The 14,990-nt window shown below is 40.5% G+C and overlaps 1 protein-coding gene across 1 annotated transcript; it reads right to left on the bottom strand.

Annotated features, from left to right (window-relative positions):
- Positions 1 to 3,408: 3,408 nt before the first annotated feature.
- On the bottom strand, positions 3,409 to 3,606 carry LOC138387199 (thymosin beta-4-like). Its single transcript, XM_069474105.1, has one exon. The coding sequence runs from the start codon at positions 3,604 to 3,606 to the stop codon at positions 3,472 to 3,474; it is 135 nt and encodes a 44-aa protein (XP_069330206.1). The 3' UTR covers positions 3,409 to 3,471.
- Positions 3,607 to 14,990: the final 11,384 nt, after the last annotated feature.

Here is a 14,990-nt window from a genome sequence, read left to right as displayed (position 1 = left end):
GAATTTTCGCTGAGTGGCCCCGGACTTACCCCTCTCGGGTGCCTCCCACTCTTTGGAAAACAAAAGAGAAACAAAGGAACAACAGAAATCAACAGAAATTTTAGCCGGCTACTCCGCTTGGACTTCCACTTCAAACGGATCCACTTGGTTTCCCTTTCCCAAATAGAATTTCCTCTGAGTGGCCCCGGACTTATCCCTCTTGGGTGCCTCCCACTCTTTGGAAACCAAAAGAGAAACGGAAAACCTACCAGGGGCGAGGGACATCTCCATTCACCCCCGACCGGCGACCCACCAGCGTGTCCGCCTAGGCCTTCTGCCGGTCACTTCCCAGGGCCCATTTACCTGCACCGTACGGATTTTTAGAGCTCCAACTCCTCCTCGGATCCGGATTCTGTTCCGGGGGTTTCGGGATCCCGGACGAGCCCCCAAAATGTTAGATCCGGTTCCCCTTGGCCCCAGGAACAGAGAGGCAGAGTTACTGAGGCTGCAAAAAGGCAAAGGAGTTTATTGACTAGCCACAGGCCAGGGTCCAAATTCAAGAGCACCAACAGCAGTGGCCTCTCCAGGAACTAGGACCCTGGCCCGGGGCTAGTCAATAAACTCCTTTGCCTTTTTGCAGCCTCAGTGACTCTGCCTCTCTGTTCCTGGGGCCAAGGGGAACCCGATCTAACAATAGCATCATATCATCAGCAAAAAGTGAGAGTTTGATCTCTTCCTTCCCTATTTAGACTCCCTTGATTTTGCTCTCTTGCCTGATAGCTCTCGCAAGGACTTCCAATACCATGTTGAAAAGTAATGGGGACAGTGGGCAGCCCTGTCTGGTTCCAGTTCTAAGTGGGAGTGCTTTCAATTTTTCCCCGTTCAGAATGATGTTGGCTGTGGGTTTGTCATATATGGCTCGTATCATTTTTAGGTAGGTTCCATCTACGCCTATTTTGTTAAGCGTTTTTATCATAAAAGGGTGTTGAATTTTGTCAAATGCTTTTTCTGCATCTAATGAGAGTATCATATGGTTTTTGTTTTTGCTTCTATTTATGTGGTGAATTACATTTATAGATTTACGTATGTTGAACCACCCCTGCATCTCTGGGATGAAGCCCACTTGGTCGTGGTGGATTATTTTTTTGATAAGTACTTGGATTCGATTTGCTAGTATTTTATTGAAAATTTTTGCATCTATATTCATGAGAGAAATTGGTCTGTAGTTCTCTATTTTTGTTGTGTCCTTTCCTGGTTTGGGTATCAATGTTATATTGGCTTGGTAGAACATGTTGGGGAGAATTCTATCCTTCTCAATATTGGGGAATAGTTTATGTAGGATGGGCACCAGTTCTTCTTTGTATGTATGGTAAAATTCAGGTGTGAACCCATCTGGACCAGGGCTTTTCTTTTTGGGAAGGTTTTTTATTGCTGTTTTGATTTCAGTTCTTGATATTGGTTTGTTCAGGTACTCTATTTCTTCCTGGTTGAGCCTGGGAAGACTATGTGTTTCTAAAAATTTGTCCATTTCCTCCACATTCTCCAGTTTGTGTGCATAAAGATTTTTTGTAGAATTCATAGATGATATCTTGTATCTCTGTAGCATCGGTTGTGATTTCTCTTTTCATGTTCCTAATGGAGGTTATTAGAGATTTTACTTTTGTGCTCTTGGTTAGTCTAGCCAGAGGTGTGTCTATTTTGTTTATCTTTTCAAAGAACCAACTTTTTGTTTTGTTAATTTCCCTTATAATTTTTTTGTTGTCCTTTTCATTTAATTCTGATTTAATTTTAGCAATTTTAAGCAACAAAAACAAAATGGGAGGTATTAATTTGCCAGACCTCAAACTATACTACAAGGCCGTGGTTCTTAAAACAGCCTGGTACTGGCACAAGTACAGGGACACAGACCAGTGGAACACAACAGAAAATCCAAATATAGAACCATCCTCATATAGTCACCTAATTTTTGACAAAGCAGGAAAGAATTTACTCTGGGGACAAGAATCCCTAATCAATAAATGATGCTGGGAGAATTGGTTAGCCACTTGTAGAACACTGAAACAGGACCCACAGCTTTCACCTCTCACAAAAATCAAATCACGGTGGATAACAGACTTAAACCTTAGGTGTGATACAATCAGAATTCTAGAAGAAAATGTAGGAAAGACTCTTACAGACATTGGCCTAGGCAAAGAATTTATGAAGAAGACCCCCAAGGCAATCACAGCAGCAACAAAAATAAATGAATGGGACATGATTAAATTAAAAAGCTTCTGCACAGCCAAAGAAACAGTCACAAGAATAAACAGACCACCTACAGAATGGGAAAAAATATTTGCATACTACACATCAGATAAAGGACTGATAACAAGAATCTATTTAGAACTCAGGAAAATCAGCAAGAAAAAAATCAAACAGCCCTATCAAAAAGTGGGCAAATGACATGAATAGAAACTTCTCAAAAGAAGATATAAGAATGGCTAACAAACATATGAAAAAATGCTCAACATCCCTAATCATCAGAGAAATGCAAATCAAAACCACAATGAGATATCACTTAACCCCAGTGAGAATGGCCTTTATCAAAAAAACCCAAAGCAACACATGTTGGCGTGGATGTGGAGAGACAGGAACACTCATACACTGCTGGTGGGACTGCAAACTAGTGCAACCCCTGTGGAAAGCATTATGGAGGTATCTTAAACAGATTCAAGTAGACCTGACATTTGATCCAGCAATCCCATTATTGGGCATATACCCAAAGGAAAAAAGGTCATTCTGTAACAAAGACACATGTACCCGAATGTTTATGGCAGCACAATTCACAATAGCAAAGATGTGGAAACAACCCAAATGCTCATCAATACATGATTGGATTAGTAAGCTGTGGCATATGTATACCATGGAATATTACTCAGCTATAAGAAATAACGAAGATACGACATCTCTATGGTTCTCCTGGAGAGAGTTGGAACCCATTATATTAAGTGAAGTATCCCAAGAATGGAAAAACAAGCATCACATGTACTCACCAGAAAATTGGTTTCCCTGATCATCACCTAAATACACATCTGGGAACGACACCAATCGGATATCAGACTGAGGTGGGGGGTGGGGAAGGGGATGGGTGTACGTCTACACAATGAGTGCATTGCGCACCGTTTGGGGAATGGTAACGCTTGAAGGTGCTGACTCGGGAAGAGGGGGTGGGGAAGGGAGGGATATATACCTACATGATGGGTGCAACGCGCACTGTCTGGGAAACAGACATGCCTGGAGCTCTGACTTGGGGGGAAAGGCGGTACATGGGCAACGTATATAACCTGCAATTCTGTATCCCCCATAACAATAAGATGAAATTAAAAAATAAAATGAAATAAAATAAACTTGATTCAACCTCTTTGCATCTTACAAAGTTAAACAGCTAAAAGAAGTAAAATAAGAAGACAATGCTTGTGGAATGTACAGTGCATATTGGCGTTGCTTGCCTCATTACGACTCTCCTTCTTGCTTCTCCTGTTCAATCGTTTCTTTCGAAGGCAGTGGATTTTTCTCTTGCATTCCTGTCTTTTTCAGTTTCGACTTACCAAATTTTTCGATCTCAGCCATATCGAGTTTGTCAGACATGGTTGTGGAGGAAGCAGAATGAGGCACAAGAGCGAGTGAGGTGCAAGAGCGAGAAGGATCTGATCTGCACAGTGACCAGATTAAATGAGATAAAATAATTAAATGAATCACAGGAGAAAAATGAGACCGGGTAGTTTTAAGTATTAAATGAGATAATGCTAAGTACTTTTCATAGGCACTATCATTCATTCATATCTCATGTAATCTTCTCATCAGCTTTGGAGGAAAGCATTAACCTCAACTTATAAAGAATGAGGCCAGGCGTGGTGGCTCATGCCTGTAATCTTACCTAGCACTCTGGGAGGCCGAGGTAGAAGGATTGTATCAGGTCAGGAGTTCAAGACCAGCCTCAGCAAGAGTGAGACCCCCATCTCCACTAAAAATAGAAAAGTTAGCCAGCCATGGTTGAGCATGCCTGTAGTCCCAGCTACTTGGAAGGCCGAGGCAGGAGGATTGCTTGGGTTCAGGAGTTGGAGGTTGCTATGAGCTATGCTGATGCCACAGCACTCTAGCCAAAAATGAAAAGAAAAAAAATGCATCTGAAGAACTCTTAAAAGTCAACAATAAGAAAACAAGCAAGTCAATTTAAAAATGGACAAAATATCTGAAATGGACACCTCACCAAAGAAATTAAAAAGATAAGTAACCATGTGAAAAGGTGTTCAACATCATATGTCATCAGGGAAATGCAAATTAAAACGATGAGATACTGCTATACACCTATTAGAATGGCCAAAATCCAGAACACTGACAACACCAAGTACAGTGAGGATGTGGAGCAACAGGCACTGTCCTTCATTGTTGGTGGCCATGAAAACTGGTACAGCCTTTTTGGAATGCAGTTTGGCAGTTTCTTATAAGACTAAATATACTTTTACTATATGATCCAGCAATTGTGCTCCTTGGTATTCACTCAAATGGGTTGAAAACTTATGTCCACAGAACAATCTATACAGTTGCATAGCAGCTTTGTCAGAATTGCCAAAACTTGGAAGCAACCAAGATGTCCTTCAATATGTGAATGGGTAAAGAAACAGTGACACATCCATACAACAGAATATTATTAAGTGCTAAAGAGAAATAAGTTCTCAGAACAGGAAAGACATGAAAGAAACTTAAATTCCTATTACTAAGTGAAGGAAGCCAGTCTGAAAAGGGCACATACCACATGATTCCAATGATATGACATTCTGGATAAGGCAAAACCATGGAGATAGTGAAAAGATTGGAGATTGTCAGGGTTTGGAAAGTTGGTGGGGGGTGAGGGCTGAATAGGTGGAACACGGGATTTTTAGGGCAGGGAAACTGTTTTGTATGATACGGTAATGATGGGTGCATGGTCAAAATCCATAGAACTGTGCAGCAGTTGCCAACCTAAAACTGCTCTAGAAAATTGAAGTCTATTAATTTTTAAAAAATGAATCTAAATATTGCTGACCTTTAGTCTGACATCAAGGTTCATACCCTCCACATCTAAACAGTCACAAGTCTTTCTCAATCCATTTTTCTCCCCTACTCCAAATGAATCCAAGTCATTACCTCTTACTTGCACAGATGTAGCCGACTTTCTATTCTCCCAGCCTTGGATTTGACCCCTGTGAATCCCAATCGTTTTTTTCATGCTGAAGAGACCTTTCAAAAGGCCAATTTGATCAAGCCACAGCAAAAGCCCTTCCATGCTTCCCATAGTCCTAGGATTGATCTAAACTAAACAGGCTGGGCACAGTGGCTCATACTTGGAATCCCAACACTTTGGGAGGCAGAGGTGGAAGGAGCACTTGAACCCAGGAATTAAGGCTGCAGTGAGCTAGGGTGGTGCCACTCTACTCCAGCTGTAACAGAGGGAGTGGCCTGAAAAAAAAAATGGTAAAAATATTTTCTGTCTCTTTAAAACATCCTCCACTCCTTTTTGAAATCTAAAGCCTGCATACTTTCCTCAGGCCAGTGGTTGGGAGGGTAGGGTAAGTCTTTTGTGACAGGAGATTGCTCACCCATCCCAGGCCTCCACCTGCTCCCCAGGTGGGGCTTTGTCTTCGACAAAGATGGGATGATTAAAATCATTAACACAGTTGCCTAGAACAGAAGGACCTCCCTTTAAAAGCTCTGTATTTCTGTTTATGTTCAGGAAATTTGGATTTTGAGACAAGAACTATCATTTTTCCTCCATTGACAGGAAAATAATAGCATTCTCTTTCCTTCTCAGAACATTTATTCTCATTACTCATGTGGCCTGGAGGACAAGTGCCAAGCTTTCAGCAACACAGCATTGGTGAAAGAGACCCTATCTCTTAGATAAATGAATAAATAAATAAAATAAACCATTGTTTACAGATTCTCTCCTATCAATTCCCTGGCTCTTGTCTCCACACATTCTAGCTAGAAGTCCTAGGGAATTTTCCAGTTCGGTTAACTCACTCCTGGGCCTTTAAACATAGCTTTTTTTTTTTTTTTTTTTTTTTGAGACTGAGTCTCACTCTGTTGCCCAGGCTAGAGTGCCGTGGCATCAGCCTAGCTCACAGCAACCTCTAATTCCTGGGCTCAAGCGATCCTTCTGCCTCAGCCTCCCAAGTAGCTGGGAGTACAGGCATGCACCACCATGCCCTGCTAATTTTTTCTCTATATTTTTGGTTGTCCAGCTAATTTCTTTCTATTTTTAGTAGAGACGGGGTCACACTCTTACTCAGGCTGGTCTCAAACTCCTGAGCTCAAACGATCCTCCCACCTTGGCCTCCCAGAATGCTAGGATTGCAGGCGTGAGCCACCGAGCCCGGCCTGAAGATAGGTTTTATAGTGTGAGACAGTGCTTGCTACAGTGGGCCAGAGAGCAAGGGAGCCCTGTGAGTCAGGAATGCTGGACAATGTCTTCCAGAGAGGTAGGACTTGAGCTGGAGCCTTGGGATGTGTGTTGAAGGAGGTTGGGAGAGTTCAAACTAAAATATGAGTCCTTGGTATAAACAGTATTTTGAATTAAAGACCCTTAGAGATCAATGGGCCTTAGAAGGGGCTTTCCCTCTTTCTTCATAAAAATCAGACCCACCAAAAAGAACAATCAAGTTCCTTTCCCCTCCCTGTTATCTCAATATATTACAGGAAAGAAGATCAAGAATGCAACCAGACCTACCCAAAGCCTTTTAAATATAATACCTGTCTCTCAGGTTAATTTAATTTGCAAAGAGAATCATTGACAAGTTAATCTGTTTCCGCCATCTATTCATTCTCCCAAGTATCTATTAGGTCATTAAATATGAAATGTCTGATTTCAAATCAAAAGTTTAGTTTATTATATCTCAGACAAGAAGCAGTATAAGTAATCAAAGTATGTACCTAAACTATTAACACAGTTTTTGCCATCTTAATGGTCACTTGCTTATTCCAGTAGCAAAGAAGCCTGTAGAATGAGTGTAAATGAAATCAGGAAAAGTGTTTTCCATAGCTTGTTGAGAATTGAATATTTTTTCTTGCAAGAAGAGGTCCAAGGCCTGGAAGAAGTGGTAGTCAGTTGGTACTAGGTCTGGTGAATACGGTGGATGACAGAGAGTTTCCAAGTCCAGCCTCTGTAGTTTGAGCAGAGTTGTTTGTGTGACACGTGGTCAAGTGTTGTCTTGCAAGAGGATTGGCTTCTCTCTATTGACCAATCTGTGCTGCTTAATCACAAGCATCCTCATCATTTTATCCAATTGGTAGCAGTAGACATCTGCTGTAATCGATTAACATGAAGCTGTAGTGGATAATACCAGTGCTGGACCACCAAACAGACACCATTAGCTTTTTCTGATCAATATTTTATTTTGTACTGTGTTTCGGCACTTCATCTTTATCCAACCATTGTGCCAAATGCTTGCAATTGTCAAAAGGAATCCATTTTTCATCACGTGCAACAATGCTGTGTAAAAATGGTTTGCCTTTATGTCATGACAGCAAAGAAAGGCAAGCTTCGAGACAGTTTCTCTTCTGATGCTCATTTAATTCATGCGGTCCCCATCTATCCAGCTTCTTTACCTTGCCAATTTGTTTCAAATGGTCCTATGTTGTTGGAATAGTAACTTCAAACCTTGCAGCTAATTCATGTGTAGGTTGAGATGGATTCATTTCCACTACAGCTTTCAGCTCATCATTATCCACCTTGGTCTCAGGTTGCCCATGTGGCTCATTTTCAAGATTAAAATCACCAGAATGGAACTTCTCAAACCATTGATGTACTGTGTGTGTTCATTAGCCACATCCTTCCCAAACACTTCATTAATGTTTTGAGCTGTCTGCGCTGCATTGGTTCCATGATGGGACATGTATTTGAAAATAACACGAATTTTTGACTTATCCATGGTTTCACAAAAATTGCTCTAAAAAATATTTGAAAGATAACCACATGCAAAACTGTGCATTTGAAAGAATGAGAATGTACTTTCCCAATTAAAAAAAAAAAAAAGCAGAGTGTCAAAGTGAAATGTCAGAGATATTGACTATCAAACTTAGTATTTAATGAAATTGGACATTCCATACTGAATAAGCTAATGTTCATCCTCCCTAGCAACCATTTATTGCCCCTAAACAAAATTACCTATATTCCTCATCTCCTCCTCTCCTCTATTTTTCTTGTGTGTGTGTGTGTGTGTGTGTGTGTTTTTTTTAGACAGAGTCTCACTCTGTTGCCCGGGCTAGAGTGCCATGGCATCAGCCTAGCTCACAGCAACCTCAAACTTCTGGACTCAAGCAGTCCTTCTGCCTCAGACTCCCGAATAGCTGGGACTACAGGCATGCACCACCATGCCCGGCTAATTTTTTCTATATATTTTTAGCTGTCCAGCTAATTTCTTTCTATTTTTTTAGTAGAGACGGGGGTCTCACTCTTGCTCAGGCTGGTCTTGAACTCCCAATCTCAAGCAATCCTCCTGCCTTGGCCTCCCAGAGTGCTAGGATTACAGGCGTGAGCCATCACACCCGACTTTCTCCTCCCCCTCTACACTGAGGGTTTGTAAACTTCTGGACGCCACTGGGATATTGGGCAATCACTCTGTGATTCTCCCGGTGTACATGGTAAATATTAATAAATCTCTTTCACTTATTAACCTGCCTTATTGTAAGCTGGTCTTTCAGTGAAACTTCTTGAATGAAGGAGAAGTTTCTCCCCATCCTCACATGTAAATCAGCTAAACAGAGAAGAAGAAAGAAAAATGTCAAGCTGGGGAGAGTTCCTGTAGTCACGTTTCCAAGGCAGGAATGTGTAATACAGGAACCAGAATAGGAAGATTCTCTTGAGAGGTAATAGACCTTAGTAGTAGGTAAGAGAGGGACTCTGGCTTTACTACTTCTTTCAGCACATTAAGTAACCCCTTTGTGCCCCAGATTCCTGTCTGTCAGATAGCAATAATCACTGTCAACCCAAAATAAGTGACTGAGGCCAAAATCTCAATCAAGGGAGGTTTATTAAGCCAAAGTTGAAGATATGTCAGGGAAAAACACGAATCATAGACAAAGCTGTGGCTGTATTTCTGAAAGAGAATTTGAAAGTTTTGGCATTTAAAAGCATACAGAAAGAAAAAAAAAAAGGCGGGGTAAGGTAGTGAGACAAAATGGTTACACTCTTGTGAGACCCAGAAAAGTCTACATTTTATATTAGAAGAGGCAAACGTTAGAGGAGAAAAAAGGGAATGAAGGAAGTATCAATTATGTAGATGTCCCTGGGTAGATGGAAGAATGTCTGATACTATCTTGTCTCTGTTTTGCAACTGTGAAGATAAACTTGTAATTCATTATTAGTGTGGAATCAGAATACACTTTAGTTTTAGAAGCTTGACATAGCCTGCAGACCTAAAGTTGTAATTTGCATGTCCTTGCTTATGGGAGGCCAGCAAGGATTTCCTTAATGAATGATCTGTGAAGGCCGGGCGTGGTGGCTCATGCCTGTAATCCTAGCACTCTGGGAGGCCAAGGCGGGAGGATAGCTCAAGGTCAGGAGTTTGAGACCAGCCTGAGCAAGAGCGAGACCTCGTCTCTACTAAAAAATAGAAAGAAATTAGAAGACAGCTAAAAATATATATAGAAAAAAATTAGCTGGGCATAGTGGCACATACCTGTAGTCCCAGCTACTCGAGAGGCTGAGGCAGAATAACGCTTGAGCCCAGGAGTTTGAGGTTGCTGTGAGCTAGGCTGATGCCACAGTGCTCTAGCCCAGGCAACAGAGCGAGACTCTGTCTCAAAATAAATAAATAAATAAATGACCTGTGGGGCCAGTTCTTCACAGGTGCCTAAGGCCTTTACCTTCTCTTTTCCAGAAGGAGTTGGGAGGAGGGGATTCTGAGATTTTTATTTTCTTTTACACCACTATTGTTATAGCTTAAGATGCGAGAAATGACCACCTAAAGACCGAATTGAGCCAAATTAGGAGTCCTTATTAGCTGGCCATCGACCACCCCCTGTTCTGGGAAAGTCCAGAGACAGAGAATGGCCCCAATCTTAAAGTGAGCAGGGGTTATATACCTTCACCACTAACAATACTAACAATACACATATGGCTAAAAACATGTTGATTACAATAATTTATAAGCAAGCAAACTTACAGAAGCAAATAGCATAGGTTAAATCAAGGAACATTTCCTTGAGGAACTTCCAAGGAACATTTTTCTAAGGAACTGCCAAGTGTAGTACAATGTAACTATACACACCTAATGATTTTAAACAATCACTTACAAGTTAATGACTGTATAATTCTTTTTTCTGTTATTCATGTATTTTTTTTTTTTTTTTTTTTTGAGACAGAGTCTCACTCTGTTGCCCAGGCTAGAGTGAGTGCCGTGGCGTTAGCCTAGCTCACAGCAACCTCAAACTCCTGAGCTCAAGCGATCCTCCTGTCTCAGCCTCCCCAGTAGCTAGGACTACAGGCATGCACCACTATGCCCGGCTAATTTTTTATATATATATTTTTAGCTTTCCATATAATTTCTTTCTATTTTTAGTAGAGATGGGGTCTCGCTCTTGCTCAGGCTGGTCTCAAACTCCTGAGCTCAAACGATCCGCCCACCTCGGCCTCCCAGAGTGCTAGGATTACAGGCGTGAGCCACCGTGCCCGGCCTTCATGTATTTTTTAACTTTACACAACAGTGAGTCCGTACACAAGATGGCTGTACTAGCCTGCATACAAGATGGCTTCACTGTGGCTCACAGAGCTATACTGATTACTGTGCCTCATCACAACTATAGCACATCATAAAGCATTTGAAAGATTTAAGACTTAAGGTATGGAAAGCAACTAAATCAGTGTCTTATGTGCAGTAAGCATTCTGTGTTAGCTATTATTATGATGATTACTTGTTGATCTGCTGTAGAGAATTTATTATAACCAGACTACAATACAAATGAGCTGGCTAAGTGAAAATGTCTTTAGAATTCCACCGTTAAAAGCAGACATGTAACATCTCACATGAAAGCCCAATATAGAAAACAAGTGATGTTTTATTTATTTATTTATTTTTAAGGATGGAGTCTCGCTATATAGCCCAGGCTAAAGTGCAGTGGCTACTCACAGGCGTAATCATAGAGTGCTACAGTTTCAAGCTCCTGGCCTCACATGATCCTCTTGCCTCAGCTTCCTGAGCAGGTGGGACTATAGGTATGTGCTACCACACTCAGCTTAAAAACAAGTGATATTGTATTATTGAAAATATATTTTGTTGGCTGGGCGAGGTGGCTCACACCTGTAATCCTAGCACTCTGGGAGGCCGAGGCGGGACGATCGCTCGAGGTCAGGAGTTCAAGATCACCCTGAGCAAGAGCAAGACCCCATCTCTACTAAAGATAGAAAGAAATTATCTGGACAACTAAAAATATATAGAAAAAATTAGCTGGGCATGGTGGCACATGCCTGTAGTCCCAGCTACTCAGGAGGCTGAGGCAGTAGGATTGCTTGAGCCCAGGAGTTTGAGGTTGCTGTGAGCTAGGCTGATGCCACAGTACTCTAGTCCAGGCAACAGAGTGAGACACTGTCTCCAAAAAGAAAAAAGAAAATATATTTTGTTGTTGAAACTTGCAAAATTTACTTTGTTTGGTACAAATTGACTTAATAAAAATACTTTAACACATTGACAGTGTAAAGGAAGAAAAACAATTATTTTCCTTAACCCTAATGAATTCTTACAAGGGACTCCTATAACAAAAGGCAGATTAACAAGATAAGAACAAACAGAAATTTATTAACATGTGTATTTTATATATACATGGAAGATACTTAGGGAACGAGTAATTCTCAAAGAGATGACTTAGACCTCCAGCTTGTGTGTATCTTCCATAAAAAACATTCAATTTTTAGAGAAAGGACAAGACAAAGAAAGAAGACTTTGAGTCTTTTTCTTTTCTTTTCTTTTCTTTTTTTTTTTTACAACCCCTTGGTCAATTTGCGAGGACTTTGAGTCTCTGGGGGTGGCAAATCGTGGGAAGGCAAATAAATGGTAGGTAAAGCCTAGTTAGTAAAGCTTATTAATGTAGCTTCCTTGGGTGCCACCTTCAGGTAGATAAGAGCTAAGGTTGTCTTCAGTGGTTAACTTTTGTCCTTCCCTGTGGAAGGGGACAAGGGCACCTTTGTCTTTATGAGTCTATGTCCTTTTTCTGGGTAAATAGGGAACAGCAGAGAGCTTTCCTGTATCTCCTTCCTCCCACTTGCTCTCAGTCCAAATAATTTTTACATCAAAGAGGTGTATTTTGGGGGATGACATATTCTGGTTTCCTTGAACGGTCTCTACTACATCCAAATTTGGTTCATATCACTGTTTGCACTGTTTTATCATACTGAAGGAGCTCAGGAAATTTCACCCCCAAATGTGACTCCTTGGTATAAAGAGTATTTTGAATTAAAGGTACTTAAAGATCAAAAAGCATTGGAAGGGGCTTTCCTTCTGTCCGCATAAACCTATCAAAAGAACCATTGACCTCCCTTCCTCTGCTGTTATCTCACTATATTGCAAGAAAGATGATCAAGAATGCAAACAGACCTGGCCCAAATCATTTTAAATAGAATGCTTGTCTCTCAGGTTAATTTAATTCCCAAAGGAATAATTTACAAGTCAATCTGTTTCCCCCATCCATTCATCCTCCCTAGCAACCATTTATTACCCCTAAACAGAATTACCTATTCGTCTTAACTCCCCCTACCCTCCAAGAAGACAGGTATAAAAATACCTGGATCCCATTGGGATATTGAGTAATTACTCTGTGATTCTCCCCATGCTCATGGTAAATAACTTTTCTTTTATTAATCTGCCTTAATTGTGGGTTGATCTTTCAACGGATTTTCAGGGGGAAAGGGGAAGTTCCCCTCACTCCCATGATACTAAATTCATAAAATATGTATTTTAAAATAACATTATGAAAACTAAATTTTTAAAATATGTTTTTAAATAAAATTTAGATTGAATATTTTTGGAATCTTTTGAAGCACACAGATTGAAAATTGCTAATCTGGTCTAACAGTATTATTTTGCAGTAGAGGAACCTGAGACTGAAAGCCTGGGACTTGCCAAACCCAAAATAACATGAAGAATTTATAAAATACTGTAACAGAAGAAATGGCTTTAAAAAAAATGGCAAAATTGTTTTATGTCTGTTTAAAACATCCCCCACTCCTTTTGGAGAACTAGGACCTGTGTCCCTGCCTCAGGCCAGCGGTCAGAAGGGGCAGGAGAATGTCTTCTGTTCTTTGTGCCACAGGAGATTGCTCAAGAGAATTGTCTGGGTGGAGATCATTAGATCATCTGAGCTGAAGCTGAGATCAATCCAGGCAGAAGTCACGAGATTGTGTTAACGGAAGAGGGGATGAATCTGAGCAGTGGTCATAAGATTGTCTTAGCCAAAGATAGGATTGATCAGAACCTTTAAAGCTCTGTACTTCTGCTCAGAAGAAGCATGTTGGTACTTTGAGACAGGAGTCTGCCAATCTCCTCTTTGCTGACAAATTAATAAACTTCTCTTTCCTTGTCTTCACACCCTTTGTCCTCATTCTTCTGATACAGACTTGGGGACAAGTGCTGAACTTCCAGTAACAACACTGAGGAGTGATCCAGCCGTTTGACAGGGGACCTAAGGTCTCCTTTTCTGGAAAAGTTAGCTAATCTCCAGGTCTGTCTTCTATGTGCAGCTATCTCATAGTAACCCACACTGAAATGTTTGTTTAGCTGATTGTTTAATAAATACACCTCACTCATGGAAATGGAGGTTATCAGTAGTATTGATAAATGGTTTTTATACCTGTATGGAATGTAAACCAAAATTCATCACCTTCTACTCACATGAAATGTTAATATCTCCAGAAGATCAAATCCTAATGTCAGGCTAGGCCTGGAAGCCAACAGCTGACCTAAAACATCAGATTTTTAAGAAAAATTTATTCATTCACTCTTCCATTGTGCTGTACCAATAGGATACACTCCAAGTTTGGGATGATTACTGTTTTTATTTCTATTCCACAAATATTTAAGTAAACACTATTCTCTGTGTATTTCCTGTGTAGTATTTTGTTTTGTTTTCTGTTTTGTTTTTGTACTAAGCAATTATTGCTTGTCTAATACATTAAAAAAACAAAAATACAATGTTAAATTCTCACCACAAAAAAACCAAAAAAGAACTCACTACGAGATTTCATTCCTCATGTATCCACAAGGTGGCATATTAGCACATTATTTTTCATTTTACTGACTTCTGAAATTAGAACTAAAGTTAGGAAATCAGGTTGTCTTTATCAGGTACCATGTTAGGCCAGGACAATCCTATACTCCGAAAAGTTTGTTTTGTTCACTGCTTCATTCGCTTGGATTTAGTTCTTTGGTGAGGCATGATCGATGTATTCTACCTCTTTCCTCAATCACAAAAGTATTTGATAAAAAGACTGTTCTAATTTGGAAAGATAATGCTTTTTGGTGCTTCCTTTGAATATATGTTTTTTTTTTTTTTCTTTTTTTTTTGAGACAGAGTCTCATTCTGTTGCCCAGGCTAGAGTGAGTGCCGTGGCGTCAGCCTAGCTCACAGCAACCTCAAACTGCTGGGTTCAAGCGATCCTACTGCCTCAGCCTCCTGAGTAGCTGGGACTACAGGCACGCGCCACCATGCCCGGCTAATTTTTTCTATATATATTTTAGTTGTCCATATAATTTCTTTCTATTTTTAGTAGAGACGGGGTCTCGCTCTTGCTCAGGCTGGTCTCGAACTCCTGACCTTGAGCGATCCACCTGCCTCGGCCTCCCAGAGTGCTAGGATTACAGGCGTGAGCCACCACGCCCGGCCTTGAATATATGTTTCACTAAAGAAGAATAAGATGAAGAAAGAGAAGAAAAAGGAGAAGAGAACTAGAATTATACAGGAGAATCCAGACTTCTTTTCCATTAAAAAAAAATGTTTTTAAT

Source organism: Eulemur rufifrons, chromosome 7 (assembly GCF_041146395.1).
Source record: "Eulemur rufifrons isolate Redbay chromosome 7, OSU_ERuf_1, whole genome shotgun sequence".
NCBI lineage: Eukaryota > Metazoa > Chordata > Mammalia > Primates > Lemuridae > Eulemur > Eulemur rufifrons.
Note: the sequence above shows the minus strand (reverse complement) of the source record. Positions and strands in the feature narration are given on the sequence as shown.